At 37.2% G+C, this 12,619-nt stretch overlaps 1 protein-coding gene across 1 annotated transcript in view; it reads right to left on the bottom strand.

Annotated features, from left to right (window-relative positions):
• INPP5D (inositol polyphosphate-5-phosphatase D) overlaps positions 1-12,619 on the bottom strand; it is an 82,601-nt gene that overhangs the window by 2,051 nt on the left and 67,931 nt on the right. The window contains exons 21-27 of the mRNA XM_083364727.1: positions 12,335-12,417; positions 10,190-10,277; positions 7,553-7,702; positions 7,196-7,292; positions 5,704-5,820; positions 1,700-1,951; positions 900-1,464 (exon numbers count right to left, since the gene is read on the bottom strand). Coding sequence (XP_083220853.1) covers positions 900-1,464; positions 1,700-1,951; positions 5,704-5,820; positions 7,196-7,292; positions 7,553-7,702; positions 10,190-10,277; positions 12,335-12,417 — 1,352 coding nt within the window. The remainder of the gene's footprint in view (positions 1-899; positions 1,465-1,699; positions 1,952-5,703; positions 5,821-7,195; positions 7,293-7,552; positions 7,703-10,189; positions 10,278-12,334; positions 12,418-12,619) is intronic.

Here is a 12,619-nt window from a genome sequence, read left to right as displayed (position 1 = left end):
CTCTTTGTGTTTTATCTATAAAAACTATTCTAAGAAGCCCTGGGAGGCTGAATGACATTTTTGTTCTTCTACCAATTGATATGATTTGAAAGGAGGAGTGGGTGGATGAGGTGGGTTGCAGCTATGCGCAAGACCTTATATTGCATGGTTTGGTTTTGTTGATTGCATTTTGCTTTGCTTTACTCTGCATGAGTAAGTGGGAATCATAGAACACTTGTGATGTGCAGCCTATAGATCTTGTAAAATAAATAAATAAAGGGCACAAACACTTTCAAATGGTACACAATTAACAAAGACTGCTTAGTTGTCTCTTGATCTGCTTAAAAGTACACTCGCGGTCTACATTACAAAAGACAGTAGTAGCTCCATTTATCTCAGAGATATTTAAAAATTATGAAGTATTGTTATGATCACCTGGTTTAGCATATTAGTTTGCAAGTTTTAATGAAATGGGTCAAATGATGACCAGCAGAAAACTGAGTACTATTTGCTCAGTTTACAAAAAGAAACAAAAATATCCCATAGTAAATTGCCCTACTACTCATACTGTTTCAAATATCTCCTCAAATATTTATGCCAACTTTTTCCTTGATTGGATTCAAGATTGAAGATTCATTCAATTATTATTGGAATAGTTGTATGATTCCAGAAAAATCTATGGTACCATCTATGGATTCTTTAATCTGTCTTCTATTTCATATAAAAATCATATATAATTATAAATATATAACAAAACTGAAATAGACTCAGTTACCACATACCTACCTATGCAAAAGCTTCCATATTTAATCATTAGCATTTCCAGACTGGGCTGAGAAAGGACCTAGCCCATTTCTGAAATTCTGAAGAACTATTTCCTGTTTAAAAAATATACATGCTATGTACAATATTAAACTTACCGGCACAGCTGCTCTGCCAATAGTCCCATCCTCATTTTGGTGTTTCCTTTGAGATGGAAGTTCTGAGCTTTCTCGATAATCTCGGCCCTTGATGTTCTGCATATCAAGTACTACCTGGCTTTTAGATGGAAGAGGTGGTTTATTCTGCCCTATTTCAGTCCTTGTTAATTTAATGGGATTCTTGAAAGTTGGCAGAGAAGGATCTAAATTGGAACAAGGTTTCTGCTTGTTTTGAATCTTTTCCTTCACTGTACTGTTTTCCTCAGATTGATTAGAACAGGTATAAGAATGAAATCTGTGTGTGGGGACAAGGAAAGGTGGGGAGGATTGTTGCTTACAAAGTTTGTTGCCATCGGTCTCTTGTAGCTTGGTGAAAGGAAAGTTTTGATCAGGAATAGTTGGGGGTTCTTTTCGGGAGACCTTAAACAACTCCTGTTCTCTCTTAAATAGATGCTTGTCCTTGGATTTTGTGAAGTCATACAGTGGATTATCAATCATCTCTAGTTTTGAATATGCTTCATCTTGCAGCAATGGTTCTACCATGCTTTTCCTCACCTCACTGTACCTGCCGAGGTTAGTAAATTAAGAGAAAAAGGAAGGTTATGAAACCATTATACAAAGTTTGGGAATGTTTTGAAAATGTTACACTAATTAATTAATTTCTCTATTAATTATTGTTCTATAGTTGTCCTGTTATATAGTCCTGTTGCCTGAATTCTTGAAATAATGTGATCTATTGAATGGTCTGCTAAAGGACAAGCAGAATATGGGAAATTTAGACGAAGTGGTATAAAACTTACAGTTGATCTTTTCGATTAGTTGCAAAAGGAGCAGTAGCTCTTGGAGATCCAGGAGACAGAGTGGAAGGCGTAGTAGGAGATTCTAATTCCAATAGTGGAATATTATCTTTTGGCTGTGGATCATAATTCCAAAGGGTAGGTTGTTGATCTGGTGAAGGGATTTGCTTAAACTGGGTTGTTGCAGTGGATGGTTGAGTGGCAACAGTCATCCGTAAGTAGCTAGCATTATTGATCTCTGTGGGCACTGTGTTCCTGAGGAAAAAAATAAGAGTGAGAGAAATGAATAACTATGTTAAAACATATAGTTATTCTGGAGAAATTTGGAGGAGTTAAGGCAAAGTAAATTTGTGCTTCTTTTTAATGCTTTCTTCATTTCCTAGGCCATGGTATCCTGCTGCGGCGTCTCAGGGGGTTGGGAGTGGGAGGCACAGTTTTTCAGTGGTTCTCCTCCTACCTTCTGGGACGTTCGCAGTCGGTGTTGGCAGGGGGGCAGAGGTTGACCTTGAGGCCTTTCATTTGTGGAGTTCCCCAGGGATCGGTCCTCTCACCTCTCCTGTTCAACATCTATATGAAGCCTCTGGGTGAGATCATTCGTGGTTTTGGAGTTGGGTATCATCAGTATGCAGATGATACCCAGCTTTTCATTTCAACCCCAAACCACCCCAGTGATGCCCTTGACGTGATGTCCCGTTGCCTGGAAGCGGTCCGGGTCTGGATGGGGAGGAACAGGCTTCGTCTCAACCCTGACAAGACTGAGTGGCTGTTCGTGCCAGCATCCTGGATAATTGAGATCACTCCATCTCTTGCTATGGGGGGTGAGCTATTCCCCCCCGTAGATAGGGTGCGCAACTTGGGGGTCCTCCTAGATTCACAGCTCTCTTTAGAAGATCATATAGGAGCTGTGACTAGGGGGGCCTTTGCCCAGGTCCGCCTGGTGCGCCAGTTGCGGCCCTATCTGAACCGTGATGCCTTGCGTGCAGTCACTCATGCGCTCGTGACCTCTCATTTGGACTATTGTAATGCTCTCTACATGGGGCTGCCCTTGAAGACCACTCGGAGGCTCCAACTGGTGCAGAATGCAGCCACGCGAGTTGTGTTGGGGGTCTCCCGATACTCCCACCTTACACCTTTGCTCCGCGAGCTGCATTGGCTGCCGGTTGCCCTCTGGGTGAGATTCAAGGTGCTGGTAATGACCTACAAAGCCCTACATGGCATGGGTCCGGATTACCTACGGCAGCACCTGCGGCCGGTGTCAACCTCCCTCCGTCCAGTCCGCTCCCACAGAGAGGGCCTCCTCAGGGTGACTCCGATCAGAGAATGTCGACTGGTGGCCCCCAGGGGGAGGGCGTTATCTGTGGGCGTGCCAGACCTGTGGAACCGCTTGCCGGTTGAGCTCCGGATGGCCCCCGACCTTCGCTCCTTCCGGCGTGATCTAAAAACCTATTTATTTGAGCAGTCTGGCCTGGTCTGATGGGTTTGGGATTGGGTTTTTTAATATGGTTTTATTATTGTATATATCGGGCATAAATTATTTAATTGTTTTTTTAACTTTTGTACTTTGTTTTTTAATATTTATTGCCCTGTACACTGCCCTGAGTCCTTCGGGAGAAGGGCGGTATAAAAATTTAATAAATAAAATAAATAAATAAAATAAAAATATGTTTTATAGGCAGTTACTACATAGTTTCTCTAAGGTCATCTCTGTGGGTCTCAACACAAGAATTCTAGAACAGGATTATTGGATTCCTTTGATTAAGTTCTCAGGCCCAGACATGGGACAGAAAATCAATGGTCACAAAAGCAGATGACCATCAGAATCTGAATTGGAGAGTACACCTTTCATGGAAACCTCCTAGCACCCACCTACTGTGGTATTTTGTTGGAGGCACAACTCTGCAATGGTTCTGCTCTACCTTTGGTGGTGTTTCCAGTCAGTAATTAAAAAGGTGATCAAGCCCATAGTTGCTCCAGTGTAGGTGTCATTTGTAGAAACCACACAGGTCATTTGTGTCCCCCGTACTTTTAACATCTATATGAAACCTAGTTTGGGTTCTGTAATCCAGCAAGATGGAAATGATGTTTGCTTATAAACATCAAGGCTTTTCAAAATATCACTTACAGTAACTGTAACAGTAGGAGTAGCATACCTATGTTTAGATGATCCTCTTGCACTTGCAGCTCCTGCCTAGCTTTGGCTGGTATACAGGTTGCAGTCTTAATAGCAACTAATTTCTTACCACCACATAGTTGGACTATTGCAAAATGCTTTACACATGACTTCCTTTGAAGACAATATGGAAGCTAGAATTGTCATAGAAAGTAGAAGATAGACTGCTAGTGAATAAAACCTGCTATTGTCAGCATCTTCTTTCACTTTTTTTATATTGTGCCCAAAGATGTTTATTGGGATATACACTAGGGATGTGCACTTTTTCCTGGCTAAAAATCTTTACCGGCTACTTGTACTTGATGACATTCTGGGGACTGTCCTCCAAAATGTACTGGCTGAGGCAAAAACAAAATGACTTCATTTCATGTACACCTCTTTTTAATTAACATTAAATAGTGTAAAATATTTCCAGTCATGTTTTTCTCATTTCATTTTCTATCCCATTGAAAGTTATCTCCAGAAATTGATAGTCATATATGGAGCTGCACCTAAAGCTTTTGGAAGCCACAAATGGTCTCAGGCTTCAAGTTCTGCAGGTAATCCTCGACTTACACACATTTGTTTAGTGACCATTTAGTTACAACGGCACTGATTTATGACTGTTGCACTGAACAAGCATTGATCAAAATTTGGACGCTTGGCAACTTGCATGTATTTAGGACAGTCGCAGTGTCCCGGGATCATGTGATCACCTTTTGCAATCTTCTGACAAGCAAAGTCAATAGGGAAGCCTTATTCACTTAACAAACATGTTACTAATTTAATAGCAGTGGCGTAACAACTGTGGCAAGAAAGGTGGCAAAACTCACTTAACAACTGACCTGCTTAGCAATGGAACTTTTGGGACTCAGTTATGGTAGTAAGTCGTGGACTACCAGTATGCAATTTTTTCACTTGAAGAGCAAAAATAAATTCATATTATAAATTTGAACTTTTGCTGTCAGTTCATCCATAAAGTGGATAAGATGAAAACTAGGAGCAACTTTATGTCTTATTCAAGTATTATGCTATCTATTCATTTAGTTAATGTCCTTCCATTTTAAAATAACCATATATTTTTATACTCTTATTTTTTAATGGAATAAGATCTCATATATATGCTTTCAGATGTGTCCTGTATTATATAATTGTCCTGCCTAAGTCATAGAATTGTACCAAGAATCCAGATGACAATATCTTCTATTTTTAACCATCCTGTATTTTCCCACTTTTTCTTCCATTATTCTTCTTACTACAAAAAAGGAATCATTCAGGAGGCAAATATTTTTGATTGGTAATGATAGAAGCCATTTGAAAGCGCATTGGATTATAAACTACTGACCTCCCTGCTAAAAATAACTCATATAGAATATGTAAAATGTTACAGTACCAGCAAATTAAATTTTGAGACTGAAGTCACCAAAAGAAAAAAATAAAGTCAGTAGTCAAAAATTATGTCTTACTACATATGTTCACAAGTAATTTAGTACGGCTTTCAAGTTTATTTTTTTTTAAATACTGTTCTCTCTTCAATAGTGGAGCAAAATCCCTCATTATTTTAGAGTCCTCAGGCTATTGGTCATACAGTAAATTCTGTACATCCAATCTATAAAGGAAAACATTTCCTTGCATTTTTGCTTGAAGAAGTAAGAGAAGCATGTTTTATAACATGTTGTTGTGCATTATGGGATCACATCTGGAGAGAGGGGAGCTAAGCCTTCCTTCCTTGGGCATTATACCTCAAACATAAATCTTATGATTAAGATAACAAAAAATGAAGAATCCCATCATATGAGAAGCCACACAAGTATAAATGTACCATGAGGCTTCCTCAAAGGTGAAGTTCTGTGCTTACCGCCCTATATCATCTCTGCAAGGCTCATCAAGAGATACTGCAGTTCCACGAACCCGAGCAATGGCAGCTGCTTCTTTGGCTACCAAATGAGTGGATCTCCTGCTGGAAACAGTAACCCTTTCAGGGAAAATACAGGTTACCAAATTTTGAAATCTTCTGAAAGAATATTTTCATATCACATTTTTTTTAACATCAGTGAACACTGAAACAATTAGAAGTCTTACAACCTTGACAACATAGGAGGATGGCCTCAAGTATGTGTATGTACACACACACACATAATATATACTTCCTAGATGGGAGTGAATCTGAACATGGATAACTCCAGTCTTTTCTAACATTTAAAACCATCATGCAAACACTGTTCTTGAAAACTGGATTGAGTGGTACACTAAACATAGCAAAGATTTAGAAAGAGAAGGAGAATAAGACACTATTTGGGAATTAAATACTTTCATTAAAAATGTGAGAGTTATTTATTTATTTTATTTATTTTAATCCCATTTATATCCCGCCCTTCTCCGAAGACTCCGGGCGGCTTACAATCTAAGCACAAATCAATGTGCTTAGCAATAGCCTTCATTCTATGTATATGCCTGCATTATTACAAAGTCAGTTTATTGCCCCCAACAATCTGGGTCCTATTTATGTTAAAACTAATAACTAATGCTATGATTATAAGCTATATTTACAAAGAGATCAATCTCACAGGTTCTATAATATCTGGTGAGAACGTGAAGTCAATAGATATCTGTAGTACTATGTTTTTAAGGAATACATCATGATTACAGAACAAAAAATTATGCTCTGTCTTATAATTAGTGTTAAATGAGGTGAGAATGAAAAAATATGTAAAGAAATACTACTATTCCTGTTAACAGCTGTGAGACAAACAACTGCTAAAAACTGGGAAGATGAACATTGAAATTGCTGAATTGAGGTCACAGAGATGTGGGATATAGCAGTTACAAAAACACTATGATTAAAGATGATTAGTGTTCTAGGATCAACAGGAAAAAATCCATGTTGTACCGTCTATACCAACAGTCAAAATGGTCCTAGATTATTGGTAAGCCATGGATCACACTAAAATGTATTAAAATATTATTTTGGGTATAATTTTTCCAAATATTAGTATCTCACTTTATCTCCAATCATAACCTTAGGTTTCCTGATAACTTTCCTAGTTTTTAACTTGCCTATTTTGCACTTTGGATGTAATCTGTAGTGCAATATACTATCAATGTAGTGCAATATAGGCAAGTAAAGAACTAGGAAAGTTGGTTCCATGGATTCTTAACTGGCAAATAATAAAGATACAATGAAAAATGTCATATTTTTTCCAAAGAAAGCCAATGTTATGATTGGAGAAAGACTGATATGTGCAGTCTGTAGTGCAACTATAGGCTGTAGTCAATATAGGTGTAGTGTGTCACACTAGTCAACATATCAATCATGTTTGCATATAGACAATTAGTTGCTTTCAACCTACTTGTTAATTTGTTCCCATTCTTTTGCATGGTCTATACAGCTCAATCCTCTGATTGATTTTTGTCCAGCCATTTCATCTCGTTCAATTTTCACAAAATCTGAAGGCAAACAAATCCAAATGAAATATCAGTGCTTCTTTATCTCACAGGCTCTTCTATATTAGCAACATCATGCCCAGTGCAGAACAAAAAAAGTAGTGAGCAAATGAAATTAAAGGCAGGAGATAAAAGAAAATAAATGGAAATCTACCGTAACTAAATCTAGTTTGTATCAATTCCAATCTCAATGCTTTCTACATCTTTCTATCTTTGCAAATCCTACTTCCTTCTACCTCATCTGCACACCAATGCTGGCTTACCGTATAATTTTTCTCTCTGTTTCCCTTGGGATGTTTGTAGCTTGAATTGACCTTGGAAGATCCCTGTCTTTTCTCCATGGTGTGTTAACACAGTTTGAATAGGGACTTGGGATTCTGCAGCTCCACTTCGAAGGGCAATGCAGCCTTCACCTAGAGTACAGTAAGGCACTTGATTTTTATTGGATAGCAAGGGGCAATTTTTTTTTGCTCACACATAACTAATCAATCAGGAATAGATCTGCAATCATATGTATTCTTCCTTAAGACTCGGAGAGTAGACTTGCATAGAATTTCACTGAGTGCAAAACAATATGCAATGGCACATAGAAGCATATGGAGTAATGATGGTTGTGATTAATTCCCAGAGGTATTTTGCTGACCAGTGTTAGAAGATAGATAGATAGATAGATAGATAGATAGATAGATAGATAGATAGATAGATAGATAGATAGATAGAGATAGATAGATAGATAGATAGATAGATAGATAGATAGATAGATAGATAGATACTGGGACTAAATATATTATTGGTGAGATTTAGAGTGATTCCACAAAGAAGAGGGGGTCAACTTATTTTCCTAAGCACCAGAAGGCAAGATAAGAAACAATGGATGGAAACTAATCAAGGAGAGAAGCAACCTGGAATTAAGGAGAAACTTCCTGAGGACAATTAACCAGTAGCACAGCTTGCCTTCAAACGTTGTAGGTGCTTCCTCACTAGAGATTTTTAAGAAAAGACTGGACAGCCATCTGTCTGAAATGGTATAGGGTCTCCTGCTTGAGTAGAGGGTTGGACTAGAAAACCTCTAAGGTCCCTTCCAGTTTTATTCTGATTGAATGATTTAAATGTTCAGATTATATTATGGTCACCACATGATCCTAATGATCATTCTACTGGTTCATGTCCCTTTCCAAGTGAGGGAGGTCTTGTGAGTTGGTTCCTCTGTGGACTGTTATATTAGGTCCTGTCTTCTTACCATTCTTGTTTTGATAATGCAGTAATCAAAGCAATGGGGAACAGGTTGTTCTTTCTTCCCAATTCTTCTGAAAATGTATGGACACTTTCTAGTAAGAACTGCCCATTCAGGCTTAATTTTAAAACAACGTTTCTAACCACTCAATTTAAAAATATTTTAAAAAATAGAGACAAGGAAAGGAAGTTTTGCAATTTTGTCGGCAGAGAATGGGGCAAAGGGGCAAAGGAAAAATAGAAAGGACGTATGCTGAATGTACTGTATGTAAATGATTATCACCTTTGACTTAATGAGCCATTGTTGAGTCCTCTACAAATATTTTTTTTTAAAAAAACAGCATTTGTTCTTTAACAGAAAACATGATAAATTGGCATCCCAGGATCAAATTGCTGCATGGGGCAGCAACCCGTTGCTGGGATCTGATGTGAGATAGGCTAAGCGCTACAGCCAATAGGAGCTGGAGCTGTCCTAGAAAAGAATGAAGTGTTGGAGACCATCTGTTGTAAAGCATATAAAAGCAGCTTAGATAGAAAATAGCAGTTCTGAGTGAAAGTTATAAAACATAGGGTGCATTTGCAGCAGTCTGAGAGTGTGAGGAGAATCTTATCTGCTCTTATATTCAGGTAGTGTGAGTGAACAATATTGCTGTTGGCTAAGCAGAAAATATAGGTATGTCCTTAGAAGGACGTTTCACACTTTTCCATTACTTTTAGTAGACATGATACAACACAATTTATCACTGGAATATGGTCCAATACATTCAATTTAGAATATACTAGCTGGTAAGGTTTTAAACAATTTTGGGAACTAGCTGTCCTCCACGTCAGATGGAACTACAATTCCCTTGCTGACCAGGCCAGCAATTTTAGAAATTGCACTCCCAATACATCCAGAGAGTGGCTAGTTGGAAAAGCTACTATAAATATTAGAAATTCAAATACTGCTTGCTCTCTTAAGACAAAAGAAGCAACAAATTATAATGAATGTCAACTTCAGAAGTCTAAGTATGTGGTGTAGAGTGTTATTCTAATTTCAGTTTAGAGTTATGTAAGGTATAGAAGGAATCGACCCTAACTAAGAGAAACACACAGGTATGGGGAGATTTAAATGTTTCCTACCTCCCCAACATCAGTTACCTGCTTTTACAAAGTATCTATCATATTTCTCATGAACATGCAAAAACTATGATAGTATAATGAAATTATTTTTCTTTTTAACAATAATTTTACTGCTGTGCAAGAGGTTTATGCTCCCCACACTGGTATTGTTTCTCCTTATATAACTGTATAATTATATGTTTATTGTAAATAAATATTATTATAAACAATAATTTGCAATGACATAGAGTATTTAATATAAGCTGTAATTTAGCCACAAACCACATCATGATAGATATTAATTCCTGAAGAATATATTTCCATTCAGAAATTGTTCATTTTGGGGATGATAAATTTCCATAGATTATGTATGCTGTGCAAATATAATAAATTTCTGTCCTTTTGTATGTAAGATTGCATTTTATTTATAGAAACTACTGTAATATATTTCTGAGCAAAAAAGAAAAAAGAAATCTTAGAAATCAACTCTCTCTTTAATGCTCCAACTTGAACAAGTTACAATGATTGATTTGTGAAAACTTAGTGTAAGTTTGTTTAAATCTTACCATAGGATTCATCACTGTCTGAAGATTTAATGCAAATCAAAATGTGTTGGTCTAGCAGATATTCTCGATCTGAAATAATTGGAGTTAGCTGCAAAGAAAACTCAAGAATTCAGTAAAACTAGAGGAAGAAATATATTTATGAAATCTAATATCAGTAAGCAATATGGTATGAAGTGTCTACACTTACGTTGGTATCTTACATGCATTGTACATAAATTGAGGTAAATTCTGAATTTCAAGGTATTTTTTTCCTGGTCAAATATGTGCAAAATATGCACCTTTGCTCTTGATTTTTTGTCTTATTTTCTGTTAGTGCATCATAAATTATATTGGCAGAAGGACATACATATTTGACAACTAATCTTGAATCCTATACGTGCAGGGACATATTTCTCCAAATTTAGTTAGTTGCACTTACTTTATATAGTTTGCCTAAAATAAAAGAATTACTGAATGCTGGGAATTTAAAAGTGTAGACTACAGCATGCAGACTTAGTTCATGTCACAGTTAAAAAAGACTGAGATAGAAATGGGCGTCCATCACTCAGAACATCTTGTTGAACCTAAGGAGAAAAAACTTATCAGGCTTCTTCCAAATTTTAATGTTGGAATCTGGAATATAACACAAAGGAAGTTAACTAGAGTTCCTAGATTTGCTTGGCAATGCTTAACTGGAAAGACACCAGCTTGAATTTCAATTCAGCATGCTCTTCTAAGCATTTTAATCACCCATGTGTTCATTTAGTCTGAGGATTTGAAGCAAGACTCCAAAAAAAAAGCTTTCTGTACTCTATTTTACTTCTTTCCAAACAGATGCCCTTCAGATACAGTCTCAAGGGATAGTAATTCTGGTCTAAAGTATTTAAAGAAGTTCAAACTGGGAAAGCTGGCTTATCTGAAACATGGAATTGTGATTGGTCTAAATGTTATAACAATCATTATCATCATGGTATGACATTAGCATGCAGTCAAAGAGAGAATGGAGTAGGTAAAATCAGGGCTTTTTTTCTCATAGAACGCTCAGAACGGAGTTCCGGCACCTTTTTTGGATGGAACCTTGTAGGGTAGGCAAGGTGGTTTGTATGACATGTGTGAGTTCCGGCACCTTTTTCTTTTACAAAAAAAGCACTGGGTAAAATGATGCCCCCCCTCAATAAAAGGACCATGATATCTTGCACAAACAGTCATGAAAACAGCAGTATGCTGAATCCAGCTCTCTTTCCCAGTTTAAATTCATTTTCTGTGTAGCTGGTAAGCCTGTGCTCAAAAAATGAAGTGTTCTTCAAAGAAGTACCATCTGACAGACATTATGAAAAACCCTGTTCAAGTATCGAAGTGCAAATGCTTCTGCAGAAGCCAAGCATCTTCAGCCCAAGCCAAAATGACTCTGGAGAGTAATATACGGTAGCTATAGGGCCTAACATTGCCAATAGGAGCTGAACAGATCTCAATCCCTATCTATACCAGCAATTATTTGATTAGTGAATCAGTGAATGGCAAAAATTGTGCCATTTTGGTATCAGGATAAGAAGGGAAACTCATCAGAAAAGCCAGAATGACTTTAAGATGGGCTGGGAATGGGACAGAGGTGTAGGGAATACCAGAAATCATTTTTTAAAAAGCTGACCATATGACAGAAAAAAATGTCATGGTGTGTTCGTAGGATGGCAAGTGAGAGAAAGTTCTTATTGAAGGAGTCTATGTGGTGTGGCTCACATCTTTATGTGCAGACTTCCATAACCCAGAATGGCCTTGCATTATGATGTAAACATTTCAAGGTGGTCCAGATATTTTTTTATGCAGGCTAATTACTTGCAGATTAAGACTTTAAAATTACATGACAAGTAGCAACAATTCTGTTTGATAGGTTGCTGAGTTTGGTGCTGTCTCATGGAGAAGCAGAAAGTATATGAAGAAGAAAATCAGCACTTTTCCCTTATAATAAGAGAATACTGTTATATTTTATATTGATTTTATATGTTTATGTAACATGTACATATTTTCTCTTTTATTATGGACTATCTGAAGGACTACAATGAATCTGAAAGTGGTCTGAGATGGTAATAAAATCCACTGCATCATTATTTGTATATGAATTAATCAATTATTATGTAAGCTATATTCAAACAAAACCTATCAACCAACCTTAGGAAGGGCTTCGACAAACTTTACCACCAGTTCCCCTTCGTTTCCTTCCTCATTTTCTCCCTCTTGGCTCTTTACAAAGCCTGTAAAAGTGTTAGAAAAGAAATTAGATGCCAGCTGAAAAAGCACAAGCAATAACACAGACATTGGGAAAACTAAAAAAAAATATATGTAATAACAAAACTTGGCAGCAAAGGGAAACTGATAATTATTCCTGTCTCTGGACAGCAGAACGGAAAGCACTTCTGACTTTCGGTTTATAATCCTAAATGAGTGCTTACAAAT

Source organism: Vipera ursinii (assembly GCF_947247035.1).
Source record: "Vipera ursinii genome assembly, chromosome: 5".
NCBI lineage: Eukaryota > Metazoa > Chordata > Lepidosauria > Squamata > Viperidae > Vipera > Vipera ursinii.
Note: the sequence above shows the minus strand (reverse complement) of the source record. Positions and strands in the feature narration are given on the sequence as shown.